General features: G+C 40.8%; 1 protein-coding gene across 8 annotated transcripts in view; it reads left to right on the top strand.

The window, feature by feature from the left end:
- usp48 (ubiquitin specific peptidase 48) overlaps positions 1-16,471 on the top strand; it is a 157,396-nt gene that overhangs the window by 129,659 nt on the left and 11,266 nt on the right. For 4 of the 8 annotated variants that reach the window (XR_011520076.1, XR_011520077.1, XR_011520075.1 and 1 more), the window contains one exon: positions 825-929. Coding sequence is in view for 2 of the 8 variants with exons in the window: in XM_070549125.1 (XP_070405226.1) it covers positions 825-929 (105 nt within the window). In the remaining 6 variants the exon portion in view is untranslated. Of the gene's footprint in view, positions 1-824; positions 930-1,610; positions 4,262-16,471 lie in introns of those variants that run through there. The other 4 variants (XR_011520080.1, XR_011520079.1, XR_011520078.1 and 1 more) reach the window with 4 other exon arrangements.

Below are 16,471 nucleotides of genomic sequence, written 5' to 3'. Positions count from 1 at the left end.
GGTTGCAGGCTTCAGCTCCGCTCATTCTGTTGCTGTGTCCTTGAGCAAGACACTTAACCCTCCTCACCTGCTGGTGGCGGTCGGAGGGACCGGTGGCTCCTGTGTATAGCAGACTAGCCTCTGTCAGTGTGCCCCAGGGAAGCTGTGGCTACGTTGTAGCTCATCCCCACCATGGTGTGAATGTGTGTGAATGAATGATTGTGTTGTAAAGCGCCTTGGAGGGTTCCAGGACTCGAAGGTGTTGTATCAAATACAGGCCATTACTTACCAATAAAAATGGATCAAAAAATAAAAGTGAAGCAGAGACTTCTTAGATGGTCTGTTATTTCAATCAGTAACCACAGCTCTGTGCAATTACTATCATCCAAGCAGGAAAACACAAAGGACACAACTAAAGTTCAGAGTCTAAATGTCCAAACATCTATTAATGTGAGTCCCAGGCTGAGGCCTTCCCTGGAGCTTGTTGCTAGCGCTAGCTCTGATGCTCATGCCCCATGTCAATCAAGTATAATTATTCATAACTTCAAGATTTCATTACACCCAAGCAGAAGTGTTACGTAAAATTCACCCTCTGAGTTGTCACGACTGTAAACTATATCTGTTAAACCTAAAATGTTTTTTCAGCCAGGCTGTAAACATGATTTTTCTACTGTGAAGTTGGCATTTTTAACATGGGAGGCAAAGAGGATTTCTCTGTTTTGGAACCAGCCTCTAGTGGATGAGGGTGGAACTGCAACTTTAGTCACTTCCTTCTTTGCTTCACTTTTGACAGAGGAGTTTGGCCCTTGGCTGTAGATAATGATGCTACTGAATTTTGTTCACAGATGAAGGATGCTGCTCCAGAGCTGAATGCCAGCAGCTCTGAGGCAGAAGAGGAGAGAGAGGAGCATCATAAGTTGGATGGAGGGACAGATCCAGACTTCAGTCAGGTACTTATGCAGCAGCTGCTAGGACAGATGCGCTGGACAGTCCTCAAGGACAATAAAAATTGTAGAATAGTGATGTGACGTTCATGAACACATCAAAGGGCTTTAAAAGTGAACAATGAGAGCCGAGTCCTTGTAGAGAACTATTCATCTTGTCTTCATAAAGCAACTGCTACAGACCACTGACACAGCCACACAGCAACAGCCTGGCCAGAATAGCAACTTTTACCCTGATTAGTACTTAAACACTGAATGACACAGTAAATACCCTAAATTCTTCTACATGTTGTCAGGACAGCCTGCCTACAAACTTCTTTAACTCATTCACTGCCAGCCGTTTCCTGATCAGTAAATCCCTTCGCTGCCAGCGTTGCACACTAGGATGATGTCAATACCAAAACAAAGCGGAGACTCGCCTCTTACATCAGGAAGAATCCGCACATTTCGAACGTTACCCGTTCTTTCAAAATCTGTTGTTGAATTGTGATCGGCAGAAGCTTTTCCAGTTTGCGCCTCACTTTTACAGCAGCGGCCCAAAACAATCTCCTAACATGGATTTTCTGCCTCCTGTGACGTGTGACCATAGACTGTACATACTGGACAAAACGATTCCATAGGCTCCAATAACACGTTTTTTGTCTATAATGGGAGGTGGCCACCACCACCATTTTGACCGTGTCACAGGTTCCGTCCAGCCCAGACAATTCCATAAAAGGGAAGAGAGGAGGAGCTGAGGGTGGGGCTGTAAGGCTGGGATCGAGTGACGACACCCAGGCGAACTAGCTACGAGCTAACCTGAAGCTAACCCTGGCTAACCCAAAGCTAAAGCGGAGGTGGGAGCCGAGCTAACGGATGTAGCCACCTAGCTTCAACCCAACCGGAGCTAACTGGAACACCCATCGACCTGAACCTTACACGGAGTTTAGGTGGAGGTTTTCGGCGCCTGTTCGTGAAAAGTACCTGGATTAAAAAAGTATTAAATCGGTAAGTTTATAATTTATTTCCGTAATGAAAACATTTTGCTTTGAGCAAGTTTTCAGTACCGTGTTTTCCGGGCTATTGGCCCTGAGTCGCACCAGCCATTAAATGTATAATGAAGAAGAGAAAATGTATTTAAGTCGTATTTTGGGGGGACATTTTATTATTTTTCTTACAAAATCTGAGACCAAGTGTTTCACATTGCAAGACAAGCACCGGTAACCATAACAGAATGAACAACCGCGCGCCTCGGGTCAGAGTCGGCCTGCAGCAGCGTGGTGTAGCCTACATATTTTGTTATATAAGTCACTCCGGAGTATAAGTAGCAGGTCCAGCCAGATTATGTAAAATAGTGTGAGTTATTGTCTGGAAAATATGGCAGTTATTAGTATTCGAGCTAAATTAGCAGCCTAAATACATTTCATATATTTCCAAAACGTAATACTTGTTTGTATCTTGTACAGCCAAGTAGCCTTTATTCTGGACTCAGTACAATTCAAAAGTAAAGAGACATTATACAGATGAAGTAAGCACAAGATAACTTACTGGAAGACACGGAATTATCATGAGAACCAGAACAAGAGAGCCTGATAACAGTCATGTGAAAATAACAGTTAAAAAGTATGTATGTGTAATAGAAATAAAAATATATTAGAATTAGTGTAACTCACTGTGTTCCAAACAATAAATCAGCCATAGCTGATTAGTAAATATGACATGAGGTCTGGGAGTTTTTAAGTTTCATTCTTTTATTACATTTTTTTCTTAGATCTATTAAAAGGTCACCATGGCAGCCTGTGTGTCTCCAACATCAGCTACACAACGCAGCAAGTGTAAGTTCCAAATACCTGTCTTGACCACTTCATGTATGGTTTTGTACTTTAAACAATTATGACAAACCTGTTATTTTTTCTCCATAGCCATTTGGATCATTGGAGACAGCTACGTGAGGCGTGGTGCCCAGAGAGCTGCAGAGACCGTCGGACACAACCTTGGCCTCCCTGACGTCTGTGTCTCCTGGTTTGGTTGGGGCGGACCATCGACATACATACATGTGCCGACACTTTGCGCCCTGTTTTATAAAATGTAGTGTTAAAAATAAATGTTTTTGCTCAATTACTGGAATTTCTTTGGTTAAGACAAAAGTGAGGAATAATCATTTACAAGTTATTTGTACAACAGGCCCATTTTAAATCCCAGCAGTTTCTTAGCAGACAATAGAAATGTGTTCTTTACTAACTTCACTTGGTTTAAAAATCTTACTAAAATAAACAGAGTGCCGTATTTCAAAACCCAATCATACTTGTTATGTAAACATTGGCTTTGTAGATATTTTTTACAGATCTATAATTGTGTGCAACAAAAATCAAACAAATAATTTGTCATTCTTTATTGAAAAACAATAAAATACAGTTATACAGAAAGTGTGGGAAAATGATTATGTGAAAGTATTGCTCTTTAAATGAAGAAAAGAAAAACTCTAAAAATGTCATGTACAGCAACATGACAGAAGAATGGTGGTCTGTCTGTCAGAATGTGCTGAACAGATTTGCTCTATCAAGAGGAGCCTTAATGTGTACGAGGTTCCCCTTGAGTAATGTTGGTTTGGGTTATGTATCGCCACATCAGCATGTAAATGCTGAACCAATCTGGAATAAAGACTGCTGATAGAGGATAAACAAGTAAATAAGAGGAAAAATTAATACAACTAGGAAACCAACATAAAAACACAGCAACCAGCAGCTGCACCTGTGAAGAAACATTTCTAAGAGTCATCAAGAAAACGTGGGATGAACAACTATAAACATGTAAACCATGAACCACAAACATGAACAACAAACATTGACAAGCATGTGTTTGTGCGTGTGCTGGGATGTGAAGTGTTAGACTGGATCAGGTGCACTCTGGAACCGCCACAAGCACCAGAAAACCTTGCTACAGAGAACTCAGCTATGCCACATCCAGAACCGGGCTGACACAGGTCATGGGCCACAGGACACAGGAATCACACAGCATTTCCACCTGAAACAGAATCATTAAAATTAGAATCAAATACCACAGTTGTTCAGTATGACATCAAATGGATTTTTAAAGAAGGCAATTGGACTTCTTTGGTTTCATGAATATAGGAGGGTTGATCTTAAGCCTGATTCATGCTTCTCCTGCGTCAGTGCGGAGACACGCAACTCCATTATCCGTCCTTGCGTAGGGCCCCAGCAGGCACGCAAGTACGCACGAAGTCGAGCCCACTTTTTTAAACATCTGTTTAACGAGACGGACAGCGCAAGCTTGTGATTGGTCAGGATGCCGTTGTCGTCTACAGCGCCGCCATTGCGCACTCAAAAACAAAGAGCCGAGGATAACTAGCGACAGACACGGAGAAACTTGAAGAACACCTCACAAAAACCTCTAAAAACATGAACGTGTTTATTCCCCGTGACTGGAGGAGTGAAACGATCCACAGCAAGCGTTTTATTTGTAGACGGAAATGACAGGAATCGTGGGTTTAGAGGTGGCTAGCCCGTGAAGAGGTGTAGGAGAATGAGCCAAATTTGTCTGTTAAAAAGTCTGTTATGTACAAAAAACACAATATCATCACACTATTTTGGACCGATACATGACAGGATACCACAGAACAGCTCTCCGCCCTCTGCTGTCCGGTCCGGGAATTGCTTTGCAACACTCCCCAGGAGACGGAGAAGTATGAGAGCTAAATGTCTCCGTCCGTGCGTGCGTGTCTCTCCCTGTTGGAGCTGACAGAGAAGCATGAATCAGGCTTTATTGTAGCTGTCAATTGTTGCTTGATAAGCAGAAACTGTCACCTTCAAAACACCTCCTCTGCACAGGTGTTTCTTTGTAATTAGGAACAGGAATAAAGTTATAGAGGTCAGCAGGTAAAAGATCAGCTTAAATTAATTTCACCATTGGAACAAAGGATGTTGTGTAGGCGTGAGATCACCAAAGATGATAGGGTCTTTTAAATCTTACTTTCAGATAAGCTGATGACGTTCAAAACTTACCTTGTCATTCCTACTTACCTGTTCTTCCCTTCTTGGAACAGGTTTTTTGACCTTAAAGGACGAGAAGATTGTAGGTACGGCTGTGTCCTTCAGGCAAACTCTCCCCTAAAATAAAAAAACATAATTACTTAATTAAAAAAAAAGAGATTCACATAGACACACATCAGACAAGGTCAGCTTCTGAAGAACACACTGGTACACCAGAGCACTGTGTGTGTGTGAGTGAATGTGCTTGTGTGTGTGTGTGTGTGTGTGTGTGTGTGTGTGTGTGTGTGTGTGTGTAAAAGGCATGTGTAGTGTTTGTTATTTATAAAGCATATGTTGTTGGATTTTATCCAGAATCGAGACTTTGAAAATATATAGTTTAATTACAGTTTGATTTATTTGACATCTGTATAATGTTTATTATTTTGTTTTTTCCCCCTAAATGCCTAACGTTTTAGTTTAACATGAATATTTGTCATTCTTCCCAATACATAAAGTTACACATTAAAGACTGTCCAAAAATTAATTTGTTTCTCTGAGTAATTAACCATAGAATTAGATGGAAATTAATAACATGATTGTTTCCCATCTAAACAGCCCTAGTCACAGACAATTCAAGGGTGGGGAAGATTTTCTTCTAGTTACACAGCAATGTAACGTCGGTATGTTATACAGCTAATGCTTCAATTTTTTAAATCTCAACCAAAATATGAAGTCATGTGTTTGTACCCTGGAGTCCGTGGTGAAGTGATGACTCTCAAAGTGTTCACTGCACAAGCGGGAGAATGATTTGGGAGTCCAGCACTCTCTTCTTTGGTTGCTCACCCAAAGGTCAAGCCTCTCTGGATCACCTAGAGGAAAACTTCATACAAAGAACTAATTAAGTATATGGCTTTAACATACTTACCAGAAATTACTGACTCGAGCGTACTGCAATATAAGCCTCACCCCCCCCCAAAAAAAAGAGCGAGTTTATCTGATGGCATACAGACTTCTAACATCAAGCACTATCTACCAACTCACCGAGCTGCAGTATTTCTGCGGTCAGGTCCGGCTTGGGGAGAAAATATGACACGTCTTTCAGGATGGACTTCATCTTTGGTAGCTGGCGAAGCCGGGAAAAGCAGGATCTAACCACCTGGCTAATGTGGGAGTCCATCCGCATCTCTGGGTCCAAAACCACCCCCAGGCTAGTGATGGTTGGCTTCACTAAGCTGCAAAAACAGGGTTGCAGGACAGGACTAACTGCAGTGGGAGAGGGAGGAACAAATATTCCAGTTATAAATATTAAATATTTGAACAAATAAATATTTGTTAAAAGGAAGAAACTGATGATGACTTTAAGATTAGAGGAATGTTCTAGAACGGGTCTGGAACCAACGATGGCCCTTTGGATCAAATTTGGATTAAAAAAATAGCTCATGATTTTATATATGGATGGAATAAAAATACAGGTTTTAAGCATCTTCTCAGTATCTTCATGTTGCACGACTTTCCACAGCAGAAGGACACAAAAACTGCCAGAATTATGATTAGATAGATTTACGTTTTAATCTCAGAATCCCAACTTTTCCTAGAATCCTCACATTATTCTATGAATTCAGAGAAAATATACATTTTTCAGAGGTCTCGCTCCCCTGTTGTGGATATTTCTCAAAATTCAACCATGTTTTCTTTTCAAAAGCTTTAGTAAGAGTTTGGACTCTAAACAAGTTTTACTTTGCAGACTGCTTGTCTACACCTTCATCAGATCTGCTCATAATAAAACATTTGGGTTATATTTAATGTCTAGAGAAGATGCTCTTCCTGGGCATTAAGTTATCAAAAACAGATAAAATTATTTTTTACCATAATTTTAACTGCTATCAGCTGATAAAAATAATAAAAACAGCCTGAGGGTGTAAGTGAAAAGGGGTGTAAGTGAAACCGCGCGGATCACACAAACCATCATGCTGTCTATATGACTTTGAAAATATATAGTTTAATTACAGTTTGAGTTATTTGACATCTGTATAATGTTTATTATTTTGTTTTTTCCCCCTAAATGCCTAACGTTTTAGTTTTACATGAATATTAGTCATTCATCCCAATACATAAAGTTACACATTTTAAATTTTAATAGGGGAAGACTGCAGGAGGGAGCGGTAAAATACAGGGGGTCCCCAGCAAAAACAAGAAACTTTACGAGTCTGATGAAACCCGCTGGTGTTCCTTCAGCAGGCCTGGTGGCAGCTACAACGACCCAGTGGCTGTGCTTGGTCAATGTTATCGAGCTCAGTCCGGCTCGGCCGTGAACGAGCCGAGGCGACATCCTGCTCTGCTTAAGAAGAAGTGTTATTTTCCGCTTCAGAAGAAGCGTCCGTGTTTTACGCTTTCTCAGAGACATGTCACGTTGCTAAGTTGTTGGCGCCGCGCGCTAACACGTCAATAGTGCAGCATAGCCTGCTGGAGATTTTAAGGGTTCAGATGAAAACACCTTTACCCTTTTACCCATCGAAATATGCCCTATTAATTATTTTACCGTATTTTACATTTAAATTTCATGGTTAAACAGTAAATGATATATGTTAAACTGATAGTTAGCTAGCTACTTTGGTAAACTCAGCTAGTTTAAAGGCGCGGCAGTGACATAAAATACAAATATAGATTTTAACTTACCGAAAAAAATGAAGTGGAGACTCCTTGGACGCTCTATTAGTGCAATTAATACCACTGCAAGTCATTTTGTCCAACAATTGCACCAATAATATCCAAAACAGAATTCACAAGCACAGAGACTCAAAATCCCGACACAGTTTCCAGGAGGGACCGAGGCTGTACTGAGGCCTTTCCACAGAGCTAGCTCTGTGGTCAAATGGGTCTGAGGCGGCGGTCACGTGGGTCTGATGCTCATTAATTATACAGAATTTTAGGCTTTCAATACACTTAAACAGAAGAGTGAGAAAAAAATTTACCCCCCTCAGAGTTGTCATGAGTATAAACTAGATAATTTAGACAAAAAACATGTTTTGGAACCAGGCTGTAAACATGTTTATTTCTGCTGTGAAATTGGCATTTAACATGGGAGTCAATGAGGATTTGCTCGCTTCTGGCACCAGCCCCCAGCAGATGAGGGTGGAACTGCAATTTTTCTTACTTCCGGGATGGGACCATTTTTAGAGCGGCATTGTGGGGGCTTGCGTGTGACGTACGCGGATGAAGATCGGCTTTAATGCTGAGATGTTTTTTTTCATGGTGCAGGGGCTCGTTCCGATGCCCACACAGTAAAAAATGCCCATGACGACTTTAAAGTGCGTTACAAATCAAATCTATTAGTATTATTATTAGTAGTAGTAGTATTATAGTTGTCATGGGCATTTTTGATGCCAATGGTTGGATTTAAAATGACTTTTGTCGTCAATGGCATGTATGAGTTAAAATGTGTTAGTTGCCTAAAAGCTGAGGTACTGGAAATCGTAACTGCTCTTTAACATCAGGTCTTTTTCCTAAACCACTGAAAACTGCTGCTGTGAAACCCTTCTAAAGAAGAGGAAAATAGATCCTCAGTGTTGAACAACTACTGACCAATCTCTAATCTCCCACTGATGGAAAAATCATTGAAAAGGCAATAATGATCCAAATAAACAACTATTTAGAGTCAAATAACATTATGGACGGTCTTCAGTTATGCTTTAGACAGCACTACAGCACAGAGACTGCACTGATCAAGGTATTAAACAACATTCGTCTCAACACTGATTCAGGTAAAGCGTATGTCCTGATGATGCTTGACCTCAGTGCAGCTTTTGATACTGTGGACCATAGCATCCTTCTGGACGGACTCACAAACTGGGTGGGACTATCAGGCACAGTGCTTGGCTGGTTCCAGTCCTATCTCAAAGACAGGGGCAGTGTTGTCTCTGTTAGGGACTACCAATCAAAGCGGATCACCATGATATGTGGGGTCTCCCAAGGCTCAATTCTAGGACCACTACTCTTTAATCTCTATATGCTCCCCCTGGGTCAGGTCATACTTAATAACAGCATTGCCTTTCATAGCTATGATGATGACACCCAGATCTACCTAACCTTATCACCTAGTGACTGTAGTCCACTGGACTCTCTCTGTCAGTGTCTAGAACAAGTAAACGACTGGATGCCAGGGCTGTACATTAACATTTTTAGCTTATAGCCCTGGTGCTGGAAAGGTTGCAGGTTTTGTAGCACAGAACAAAAAGTTGTAGCACCAGCCAAAAAAATTGGTTGCAATCCCTCAAAACCAAAAGTAGTTCAAATTCAAATTAGTGTAGCTTTGCTCATTACAGAGGTCCGTCCTCAACAGCATAGACATAGAAGACTAGACACCACACCGATCGTTACGGTGTATGATAGCTGCATTCCCATGGTCTACTTTTTATAAACTATGGTTAACAGGATGCTTTAGCTAAAGTTTTAGCTCCGTGGAGATCTGGAGCTCTCAAACTGTGGTAGAGCACCGTTCATAAACCCGTTCACACGCCAGAATGAGAGTTCACTTTATTATTCATCAGGCAAAATACGTGTGAGTTTGATTTACATTCACAAAAAAAAACTGCAAGTTCATGAATGATTGTTAACTGAACTTGTTCAGGTACAACACCACTGTGTTGTATTTATAAACTTTTATCTTCTCAGACGTACCTTGGTTTGGTGCAGGTTGGGTTTTTGTGTCTTCTTGTTTGTTTTTCTGTTAAAGGGTTAAAATAGGACAGCAGCTATTGGATATTTTAGTATTTGAATATTCCATTTGACATGTTTCAAGTGCAAAGAGGCTGTAGTCTGCTGCTAAAAATATGAAATAAAACAACAAAGTTATGAGGCTGAAATGTCAGACAGTCAAACTTCCTTCAGCTACTGTAAACAAAGACAAGACTGAAGTTATTGTCTTTGGCAACAAGAGGGATAGAATGGATGTTATTGCTCAACTGGACTCCAGGGGAATAAAGACAAAGACCCAGTTTAGAAATCTAAGTGTTATTGACTCAGACCTGAACTTCTCTGGACATATTAAGGCCAACTAAATCAGCATTCCTCATCAATATATTACCACTAAACTACAGAATAGATTTCAAAGTGCTTCTACTAGTTTATAAATCACTCAGTGGCATGGGGCTAAAATACATGTTCGATCTCATTCCTGTATATACACCAAATAGGGCTCTGAGATCCCTTGGAAACAATCAGCTGGTAGAACCTCGGGTCAGAACCAAACATGGTGGAGATGCCTTTAGTTACTATGCTGCTCACATATGGAATCAGCTTCGCCATGACCTCAGATGTTCCCCAACCCTAGTGTTGTTTAAAACACAACTAAAACCCTCATGTACTCATCAGCCTTTACATGAATTGTTTCTTATGCTGCGTCATCTCCACTGTGCTGTAACTTTGTCTTCTCCTTTAACTCTAAACTGTAATTCTATCTGTGTGTATCTTAATTTGTGATTTTATGTGTTTTTATATCATGTCCTGATAAATGTAAAAAAGCACATTGAATTGCCTCAGTGTTTAAAATGTGCTCTAGAAATAAAGCTGCCTTGCCATAAGTCCCATCACTAATTTAGATCATGTGTAGCATGACATCCATCCATTTTAAATACCTGCTTGTCGACACATGGTCACAGGGGGCTGGTTCCTATCCCCAGCAGTCTCCAGGAAAATAGGTGGGGTACACCTTGGACAGGATGCCAGTTCCCCGCATGGTAACACAGACACACACAGGACAATAGTGCTGGAGGCAAACAATTGTTTTTAAAACAATAATTCGAGCAAGTATTTTATCGAATAGTCAGCTATTCTTAAGACTAATTAGATGATTAATCTAATGATTATTTTTTTTATTGCAAGGTTAATAAAAAGCAGGAAATCTCTAATAAATACCCCAAAAATGTAATAAACTGTAAAAGAATAAACACTACAGGCCTTCCATGTTGTATAACACTGTTTTTATTTAGTTGTGTTGGGTTGTGTTCTGTGACATGTAGAGCCTGAGTTTGGCTCGTGTGCCAAAAGGAAGGCACAGTAACACAAGATTTAAATGTTAAAATAATGATCAGGTTTATTTACAAAAAAAAACTCCCACAGGTCAGGAATACTAACAAACCTAATTAATTCTGCCTGTGGAGAAATAAAACACAAGTACAACTAACTAGAGTTGTCAATAATCACATCACTGAAGATATCCCAATATAACTGGGAAAAGTAACAAAAAGGGAGATCTACTCCACACAGAAGATCAATTCTAGGTGAGACCCCAGAGGCAGCTGATTTGACTTTGGAGACGTTTTAGAATTGAGTCGTGGATGTCATCGATGAGTCGCTACAGCTCTACAACCAAGCTCACACACGCTCACACCTAAGAATAATGTAGAAGATGTAGGATGGACAATCTACATACTAGGATTTAACACTGTTTGCTATCAGTTTGGTTAGATCCTGAGAAAAGACCAGGCACATTAGCATATGAACTTATATTATGCATAAATATCTAGGATATTAATACAATCGATAGAAGTTCATACACCAACTGTCTTGGTCTATATTTTAATCCAAAGATTAATTTTTTATTTAAGATAATTAAATGTAATAGCAAAAGTTTATTTATTAAACAGAAGACTTAATTAATTCTTTGCTTATTCAATAACCAAATATACACCTTTCTGTGTTTCATTTCAAGAAAGAGTCAGTAAAATATAAAACCAGTACAGACTGGAATGATATTGACATGAAAACACTGAAATGTGTAATTGAGGGCATTGTAAAACCATGAACACACATTTGTAATCTTTCTTTTCAAAAGGGTATTTTTCCGAATAACATGAAAGTAGCAAGGGTAATTGATAGGTAATTTTTCATTTATCCCATATTACCTTAAAGGACGACACAGAGAGAGAGAGAGAGTAGATTGATTATTCGTAGTTTCCATTTCCCTGAATCGTTATGCGAGAGCTGGGCGCTGAAAACCCGTCCATGGAGCCAACCGGAAACCTCCCCCACTCAGCTCCAGACAAAGCCCTCAGCTCACCAGCTCTGCATGCCCGCATTCTCCACCAAAATGTTGGGTAATTTTTACTTCTCCCTAACCCTGAAACCTGAAATGAACACACATCACGAAAGGGAGACATTTTACACTGAATTAGCCAAATGAGGGGGAGACCACCAATGACCATAACCCTCTCCAGAGCTAGATGCCGTGCGACTCCCCCTTTCTTCAGAGTTTCCAGTGGCTTTAATCAGCAAAGGATGGAGAAGGTGGGCCTTCTCAAGTTACATACAGTTACACCCATCTCCTAGGGTTACCACATTCCAGAGATCTGGCCTCAGGCATTACAAAGTTCACAGGAGCACGTCACTTCACAGACCAACCAACATGAACATTTAATAAAAATACCTAACAGTAATTCCTATTTACAAGACTGGAGATAAGCATCAATTTACAAATTATAGACCTGTGTCAATACTATCACAATTTTCCAAAATATTAGAAAAGCTGTTTGTTAAAAGATTCGATAATTTCGTTGATCATTATGAGTTGCTGACGGAATGCCAGTATGGCATTTCAGTCCAGTCAACAGTCCAGGCACTGATTGATCTTATTGAGGAAATAACATAATGCATTGACAAAAAGAAGCATGCAATAGGGTTGTTTTTATATCTGAAGAAAGCTTTAGATACAGTAAACCATGACATATTGATGAGAAAAATGGAAAAATATGGTTTCAGGGGTATAGTATTGGACTGGATAAAAAGTTATTTATCAAATAGACAACAATATGTGCAAATAAATCAACATAAATCAGGACTAAGAGAGATACAATGTGGGGTACCTCAAGGATCAGTCTTAGGACCTAAACTATTCATAATGTACATTAATGACATTTGCAGGGTTTCACAAGTATTGAAGTTTGTATTGTTTGCAGATGACACAAATGTTTTTTGCTCGGGTGTGGAATTGCAACAGGTCCTGGATGTGGTCACATAGGAAATGAATAAATTTAAAAAAATGGTTTGATGTAAATAAACTTTCACTAAATTTAGAGAAAACAAAATTTATGTTGTTTGGTAATGAAAGAAGATACAATGAATTAGATATAGTAATTAATAATGTAAAAATTGAGAGAGTATATGAAATAAAATTTCTTGGGGTGATCATAGACAGCAGAATCTGTTGGAAGCCACACATCAAATATGTTAGGGGGAAGCTTGCACGGGGCATTGCTATATTGGGGAAAGCTAAGTATATTTTTAATCAGAAAGCACTTTATATATTATACAATACGATGCTACTGCCATATTTGAGCTATTGTGTAGAGGTCTGGGGAAACACGTACAAAAGTCATTTACAAACAATAACGACAATGCAGAAAAGGTCTATCAGATTAAAGGTCTATCAGATTAATAACAAATGCAGGATGTTTGGATCACACAAATGAACTTTTTATTAAAACGTGGACAATGAAGTTCCAGGACTTGGTTAAATACAAAACAGCACAAATAATGTATAAAGTAAGAAATAAATTAATGCCTGATAAAATACAGAAACTGTTCACAGAGAGAGAAGGAGGATATAACCTGAGAGGGACACTAAACTTAAAGATACATAAGTTTAGAACAACATTAAAACAGATGTGTATCACAATAATAGGGGTGAAATTATGGAACAATTTAGAAGAAGAAATCAAAGTAAGTACAAATAAAAATGTGTTTAAAATGAATTATAAAAAACATATTCTGAAGAAGTATATAGTGGAAAATAGATGATTTATGTGGGTGTCCTTTATTCTAAGGAAAAGTAAATTGTATCAATTGTAAAAAGATGTGGGTTTTTTTTCCATATGGTTTGGTGGTTTTTGGTGACTTGTACTATTTTGTTTGTTTTAATGTAGGTTTTATGTTAGATTTAGTAAACAAGTAAAAATTACTTGTATAAAGGGGTAGGGACATTTAAGTTTCCACTTCAGCCTACTCCTTTTCAAACAGAGAAGAAGAAAAAAAGGGATGATGATATGTATTTTTTCTGTTTGTGGTATTTTTAAAAAAAATTATGTATGTTTTCTTTGTTTGAAATAAACTAAACTATATATAGGTTTAAAAAGTTAAGAATTTATTACTAACAATTTTTAAAGATGACAATTGAAAATGACTATTTAAAGAAATGACCATTTGTAACAGCTTTGATATAAAACTTGGTATTAAAAGCAAACCTGTGTCTGAATGGAAAACTAAAGTGAAATGCGATGTTTGGATGCGTGGATGATCTCAGAAGATTTCTTTCAAAGAGAGAAACATGTTCTGGGTGAAAAATATTATTTTGCAGCTAACTTAGTGGTTTCTTAGAGAGAACAGCATCAGACGCCATCTGTCGGAAAGTGTCTACCTCACCCAGTTCAGGAGACCCTCTGTGGATCTGAGATGTCAGGTGGAGATGGTTTCCTCCGAGCACGAGGTTGGTAGAAGGACCTTAGTGTGACTCAAATCGGTCCTGAGATGTGTCCGGGTCACAACGACTGATGAAACTATTTGCGTCTCAAAATCAATAACTCTGAAGGAGTTTTGCGTCAGCTGGTTACAGGTGCGTTTATTCGGAGCAATTCTATCTGCATGACAGAACAGCTTAGTAGAGGCTTAGGCGGCCGACCCTCGTCCTCTGGTTGGTTCAAGAACTGGTCTTGAGCTGTGGAGATTTTAGTTTTAACAAAATCAAATTAATTAAAGCTTTATTTATAAAGCGCCTTCTGCAACCCTGTCAGGAAGCCCAAGACGCTCAGTTTATTTAAATACATTTATACTGAACCATGATGATTATTTATGATGATTATTATATCATTGTAATAAACAGTAAAAACAATAAACAATAATGAACAAGAGTCTGCTTCTAGACCTGCAGAAAGAGACAAAAAAAGCAAAAAATAAACAAAAAATATGGGACACAACAACAATACAACAAGATCAAGCTATCACTGCGTCAACTTGATGAAGAAATATATAATCAACATTGTTAAACTGAACAGTCGCACGATAATAAATCACAGTGCATTAAGTGCCCACCATAGTCTTAAGACCTGTGTTGAACGTGCCCAAGCCCATACTTTTGAGAGCACCATGTGAGCACCTGTGTGTGTACATGCGCTTGTTTATGTAAGTTTTCTCTTGGAGCGTCCAATAGAGAGTGTGAGGGACCACAGATCTGCCCCCCAAAGATGCGTAGGAGACGGGGGAAGCTCCAAGTCCCAGAGATCCAGGCGCTGCCCCAGAACACAGGGACCCTAAGGAGACTGCAACCAGAAAGGCCCCCACCCCCCTCAAGAGGCACAGAGGATCGCCCCGGGGGGCCACAACCAGCAGCCGGCAGAGTCCTGGGAGACATCAGCGGCAAGCCCTCAGGCCCGCCCGCAGCCTCCCACCCCCTAGCCGGCCGAGCCCGGGACCCAGGGGCGACCACCCCCGCCGGGGACCCAGCAGAGCCCAGGGACCTAGACTCCACCAGGCCGCCACCGGGATTGATCAGGCAGACGCCAAAAAATCTTAAACTCCCTGACCCGGGAGCCACGAACACTCAGGCAGACCAAGGCACCACACCCCACACCAGGTGTGGCAGGGGGAGGGGAGACGAAGATCTATGTCATCAAAAGAAGTCCCAGGAGAGGGGAGGAGTCAAAGGCCCCACCTGACATATACAGTCATACACAAACACAGTCACACACTCCCTCCCTCATGCTCACACATGCACATATAACCAAAGACTTACAAAAATGCACACCGTACATCCACTCATGCTCCCCATACACACCCTATTCACTCTGGTCGCAGTACTGCTGCACATGGGGTACAACCATCACCGGTTACCAGAGTTTGACCCTTTCTGCTGGGGTGCTGATGAGCAACCCCCCCCCCCACCCACCCCAGGAAGCCAAGCAACAACAGAGGTGTGCTAAGACCCCTAGTCTCCCTCCACCTGCTCCAACATAGTGTTGTGTGTTAATGAGGTGTTCCGTGGCTGTGGTGAGCGGCCATTGTCTGACCTATGCCAGCTGATGCCACCGCACCACCCCACTTGCACCCACAGCCCTCGGTGTCTAAGTGCAGTTTAAAATTGGAAGTGAGCACCGGCACTCGGGAGGAGGCTGAGAAATCCCCCTGCCAAGTGCCGTTGAATGCGCTCACTCCCAAGGCCCTAAGTGTGTGTTTGCGTGGAATGTCGTCGGTGGAAGTGTATAAGGTGCAAATAAAATTGGGGGGCAGGTTGCCACTGGAATGCGGAAATAGGGTCCATTCCCGCACTCCCTGACTTGTCCACCCCCCAAGGTCCTATGTGTATGTTTGTGTGATGATGTGAGGGAGCAGGAGGAGAGAAATATGCGGGGATGGGGAGGAATGGCTGGTTGGGCTTAGCCCTCCAGGGAGCTAGCTCCCCCACTGGCCCCCATAGGCACCTCTGTTGTCAAATTGCCGCCCAGGGCATGGAGACCCCAGCCCTTCCTGCCAGGGCCCAAAGCAGCAGCATTACAGAGCCTCAAGGAGTCCGAGGGCACGAAACCAGCCCCACCC

Source organism: Nothobranchius furzeri, chromosome 3, assembly GCF_043380555.1.
Source record: "Nothobranchius furzeri strain GRZ-AD chromosome 3, NfurGRZ-RIMD1, whole genome shotgun sequence".
Classification (NCBI taxonomy): domain Eukaryota; kingdom Metazoa; phylum Chordata; class Actinopteri; order Cyprinodontiformes; family Nothobranchiidae; genus Nothobranchius; species Nothobranchius furzeri.
Note: the sequence above shows the minus strand (reverse complement) of the source record. Positions and strands in the feature narration are given on the sequence as shown.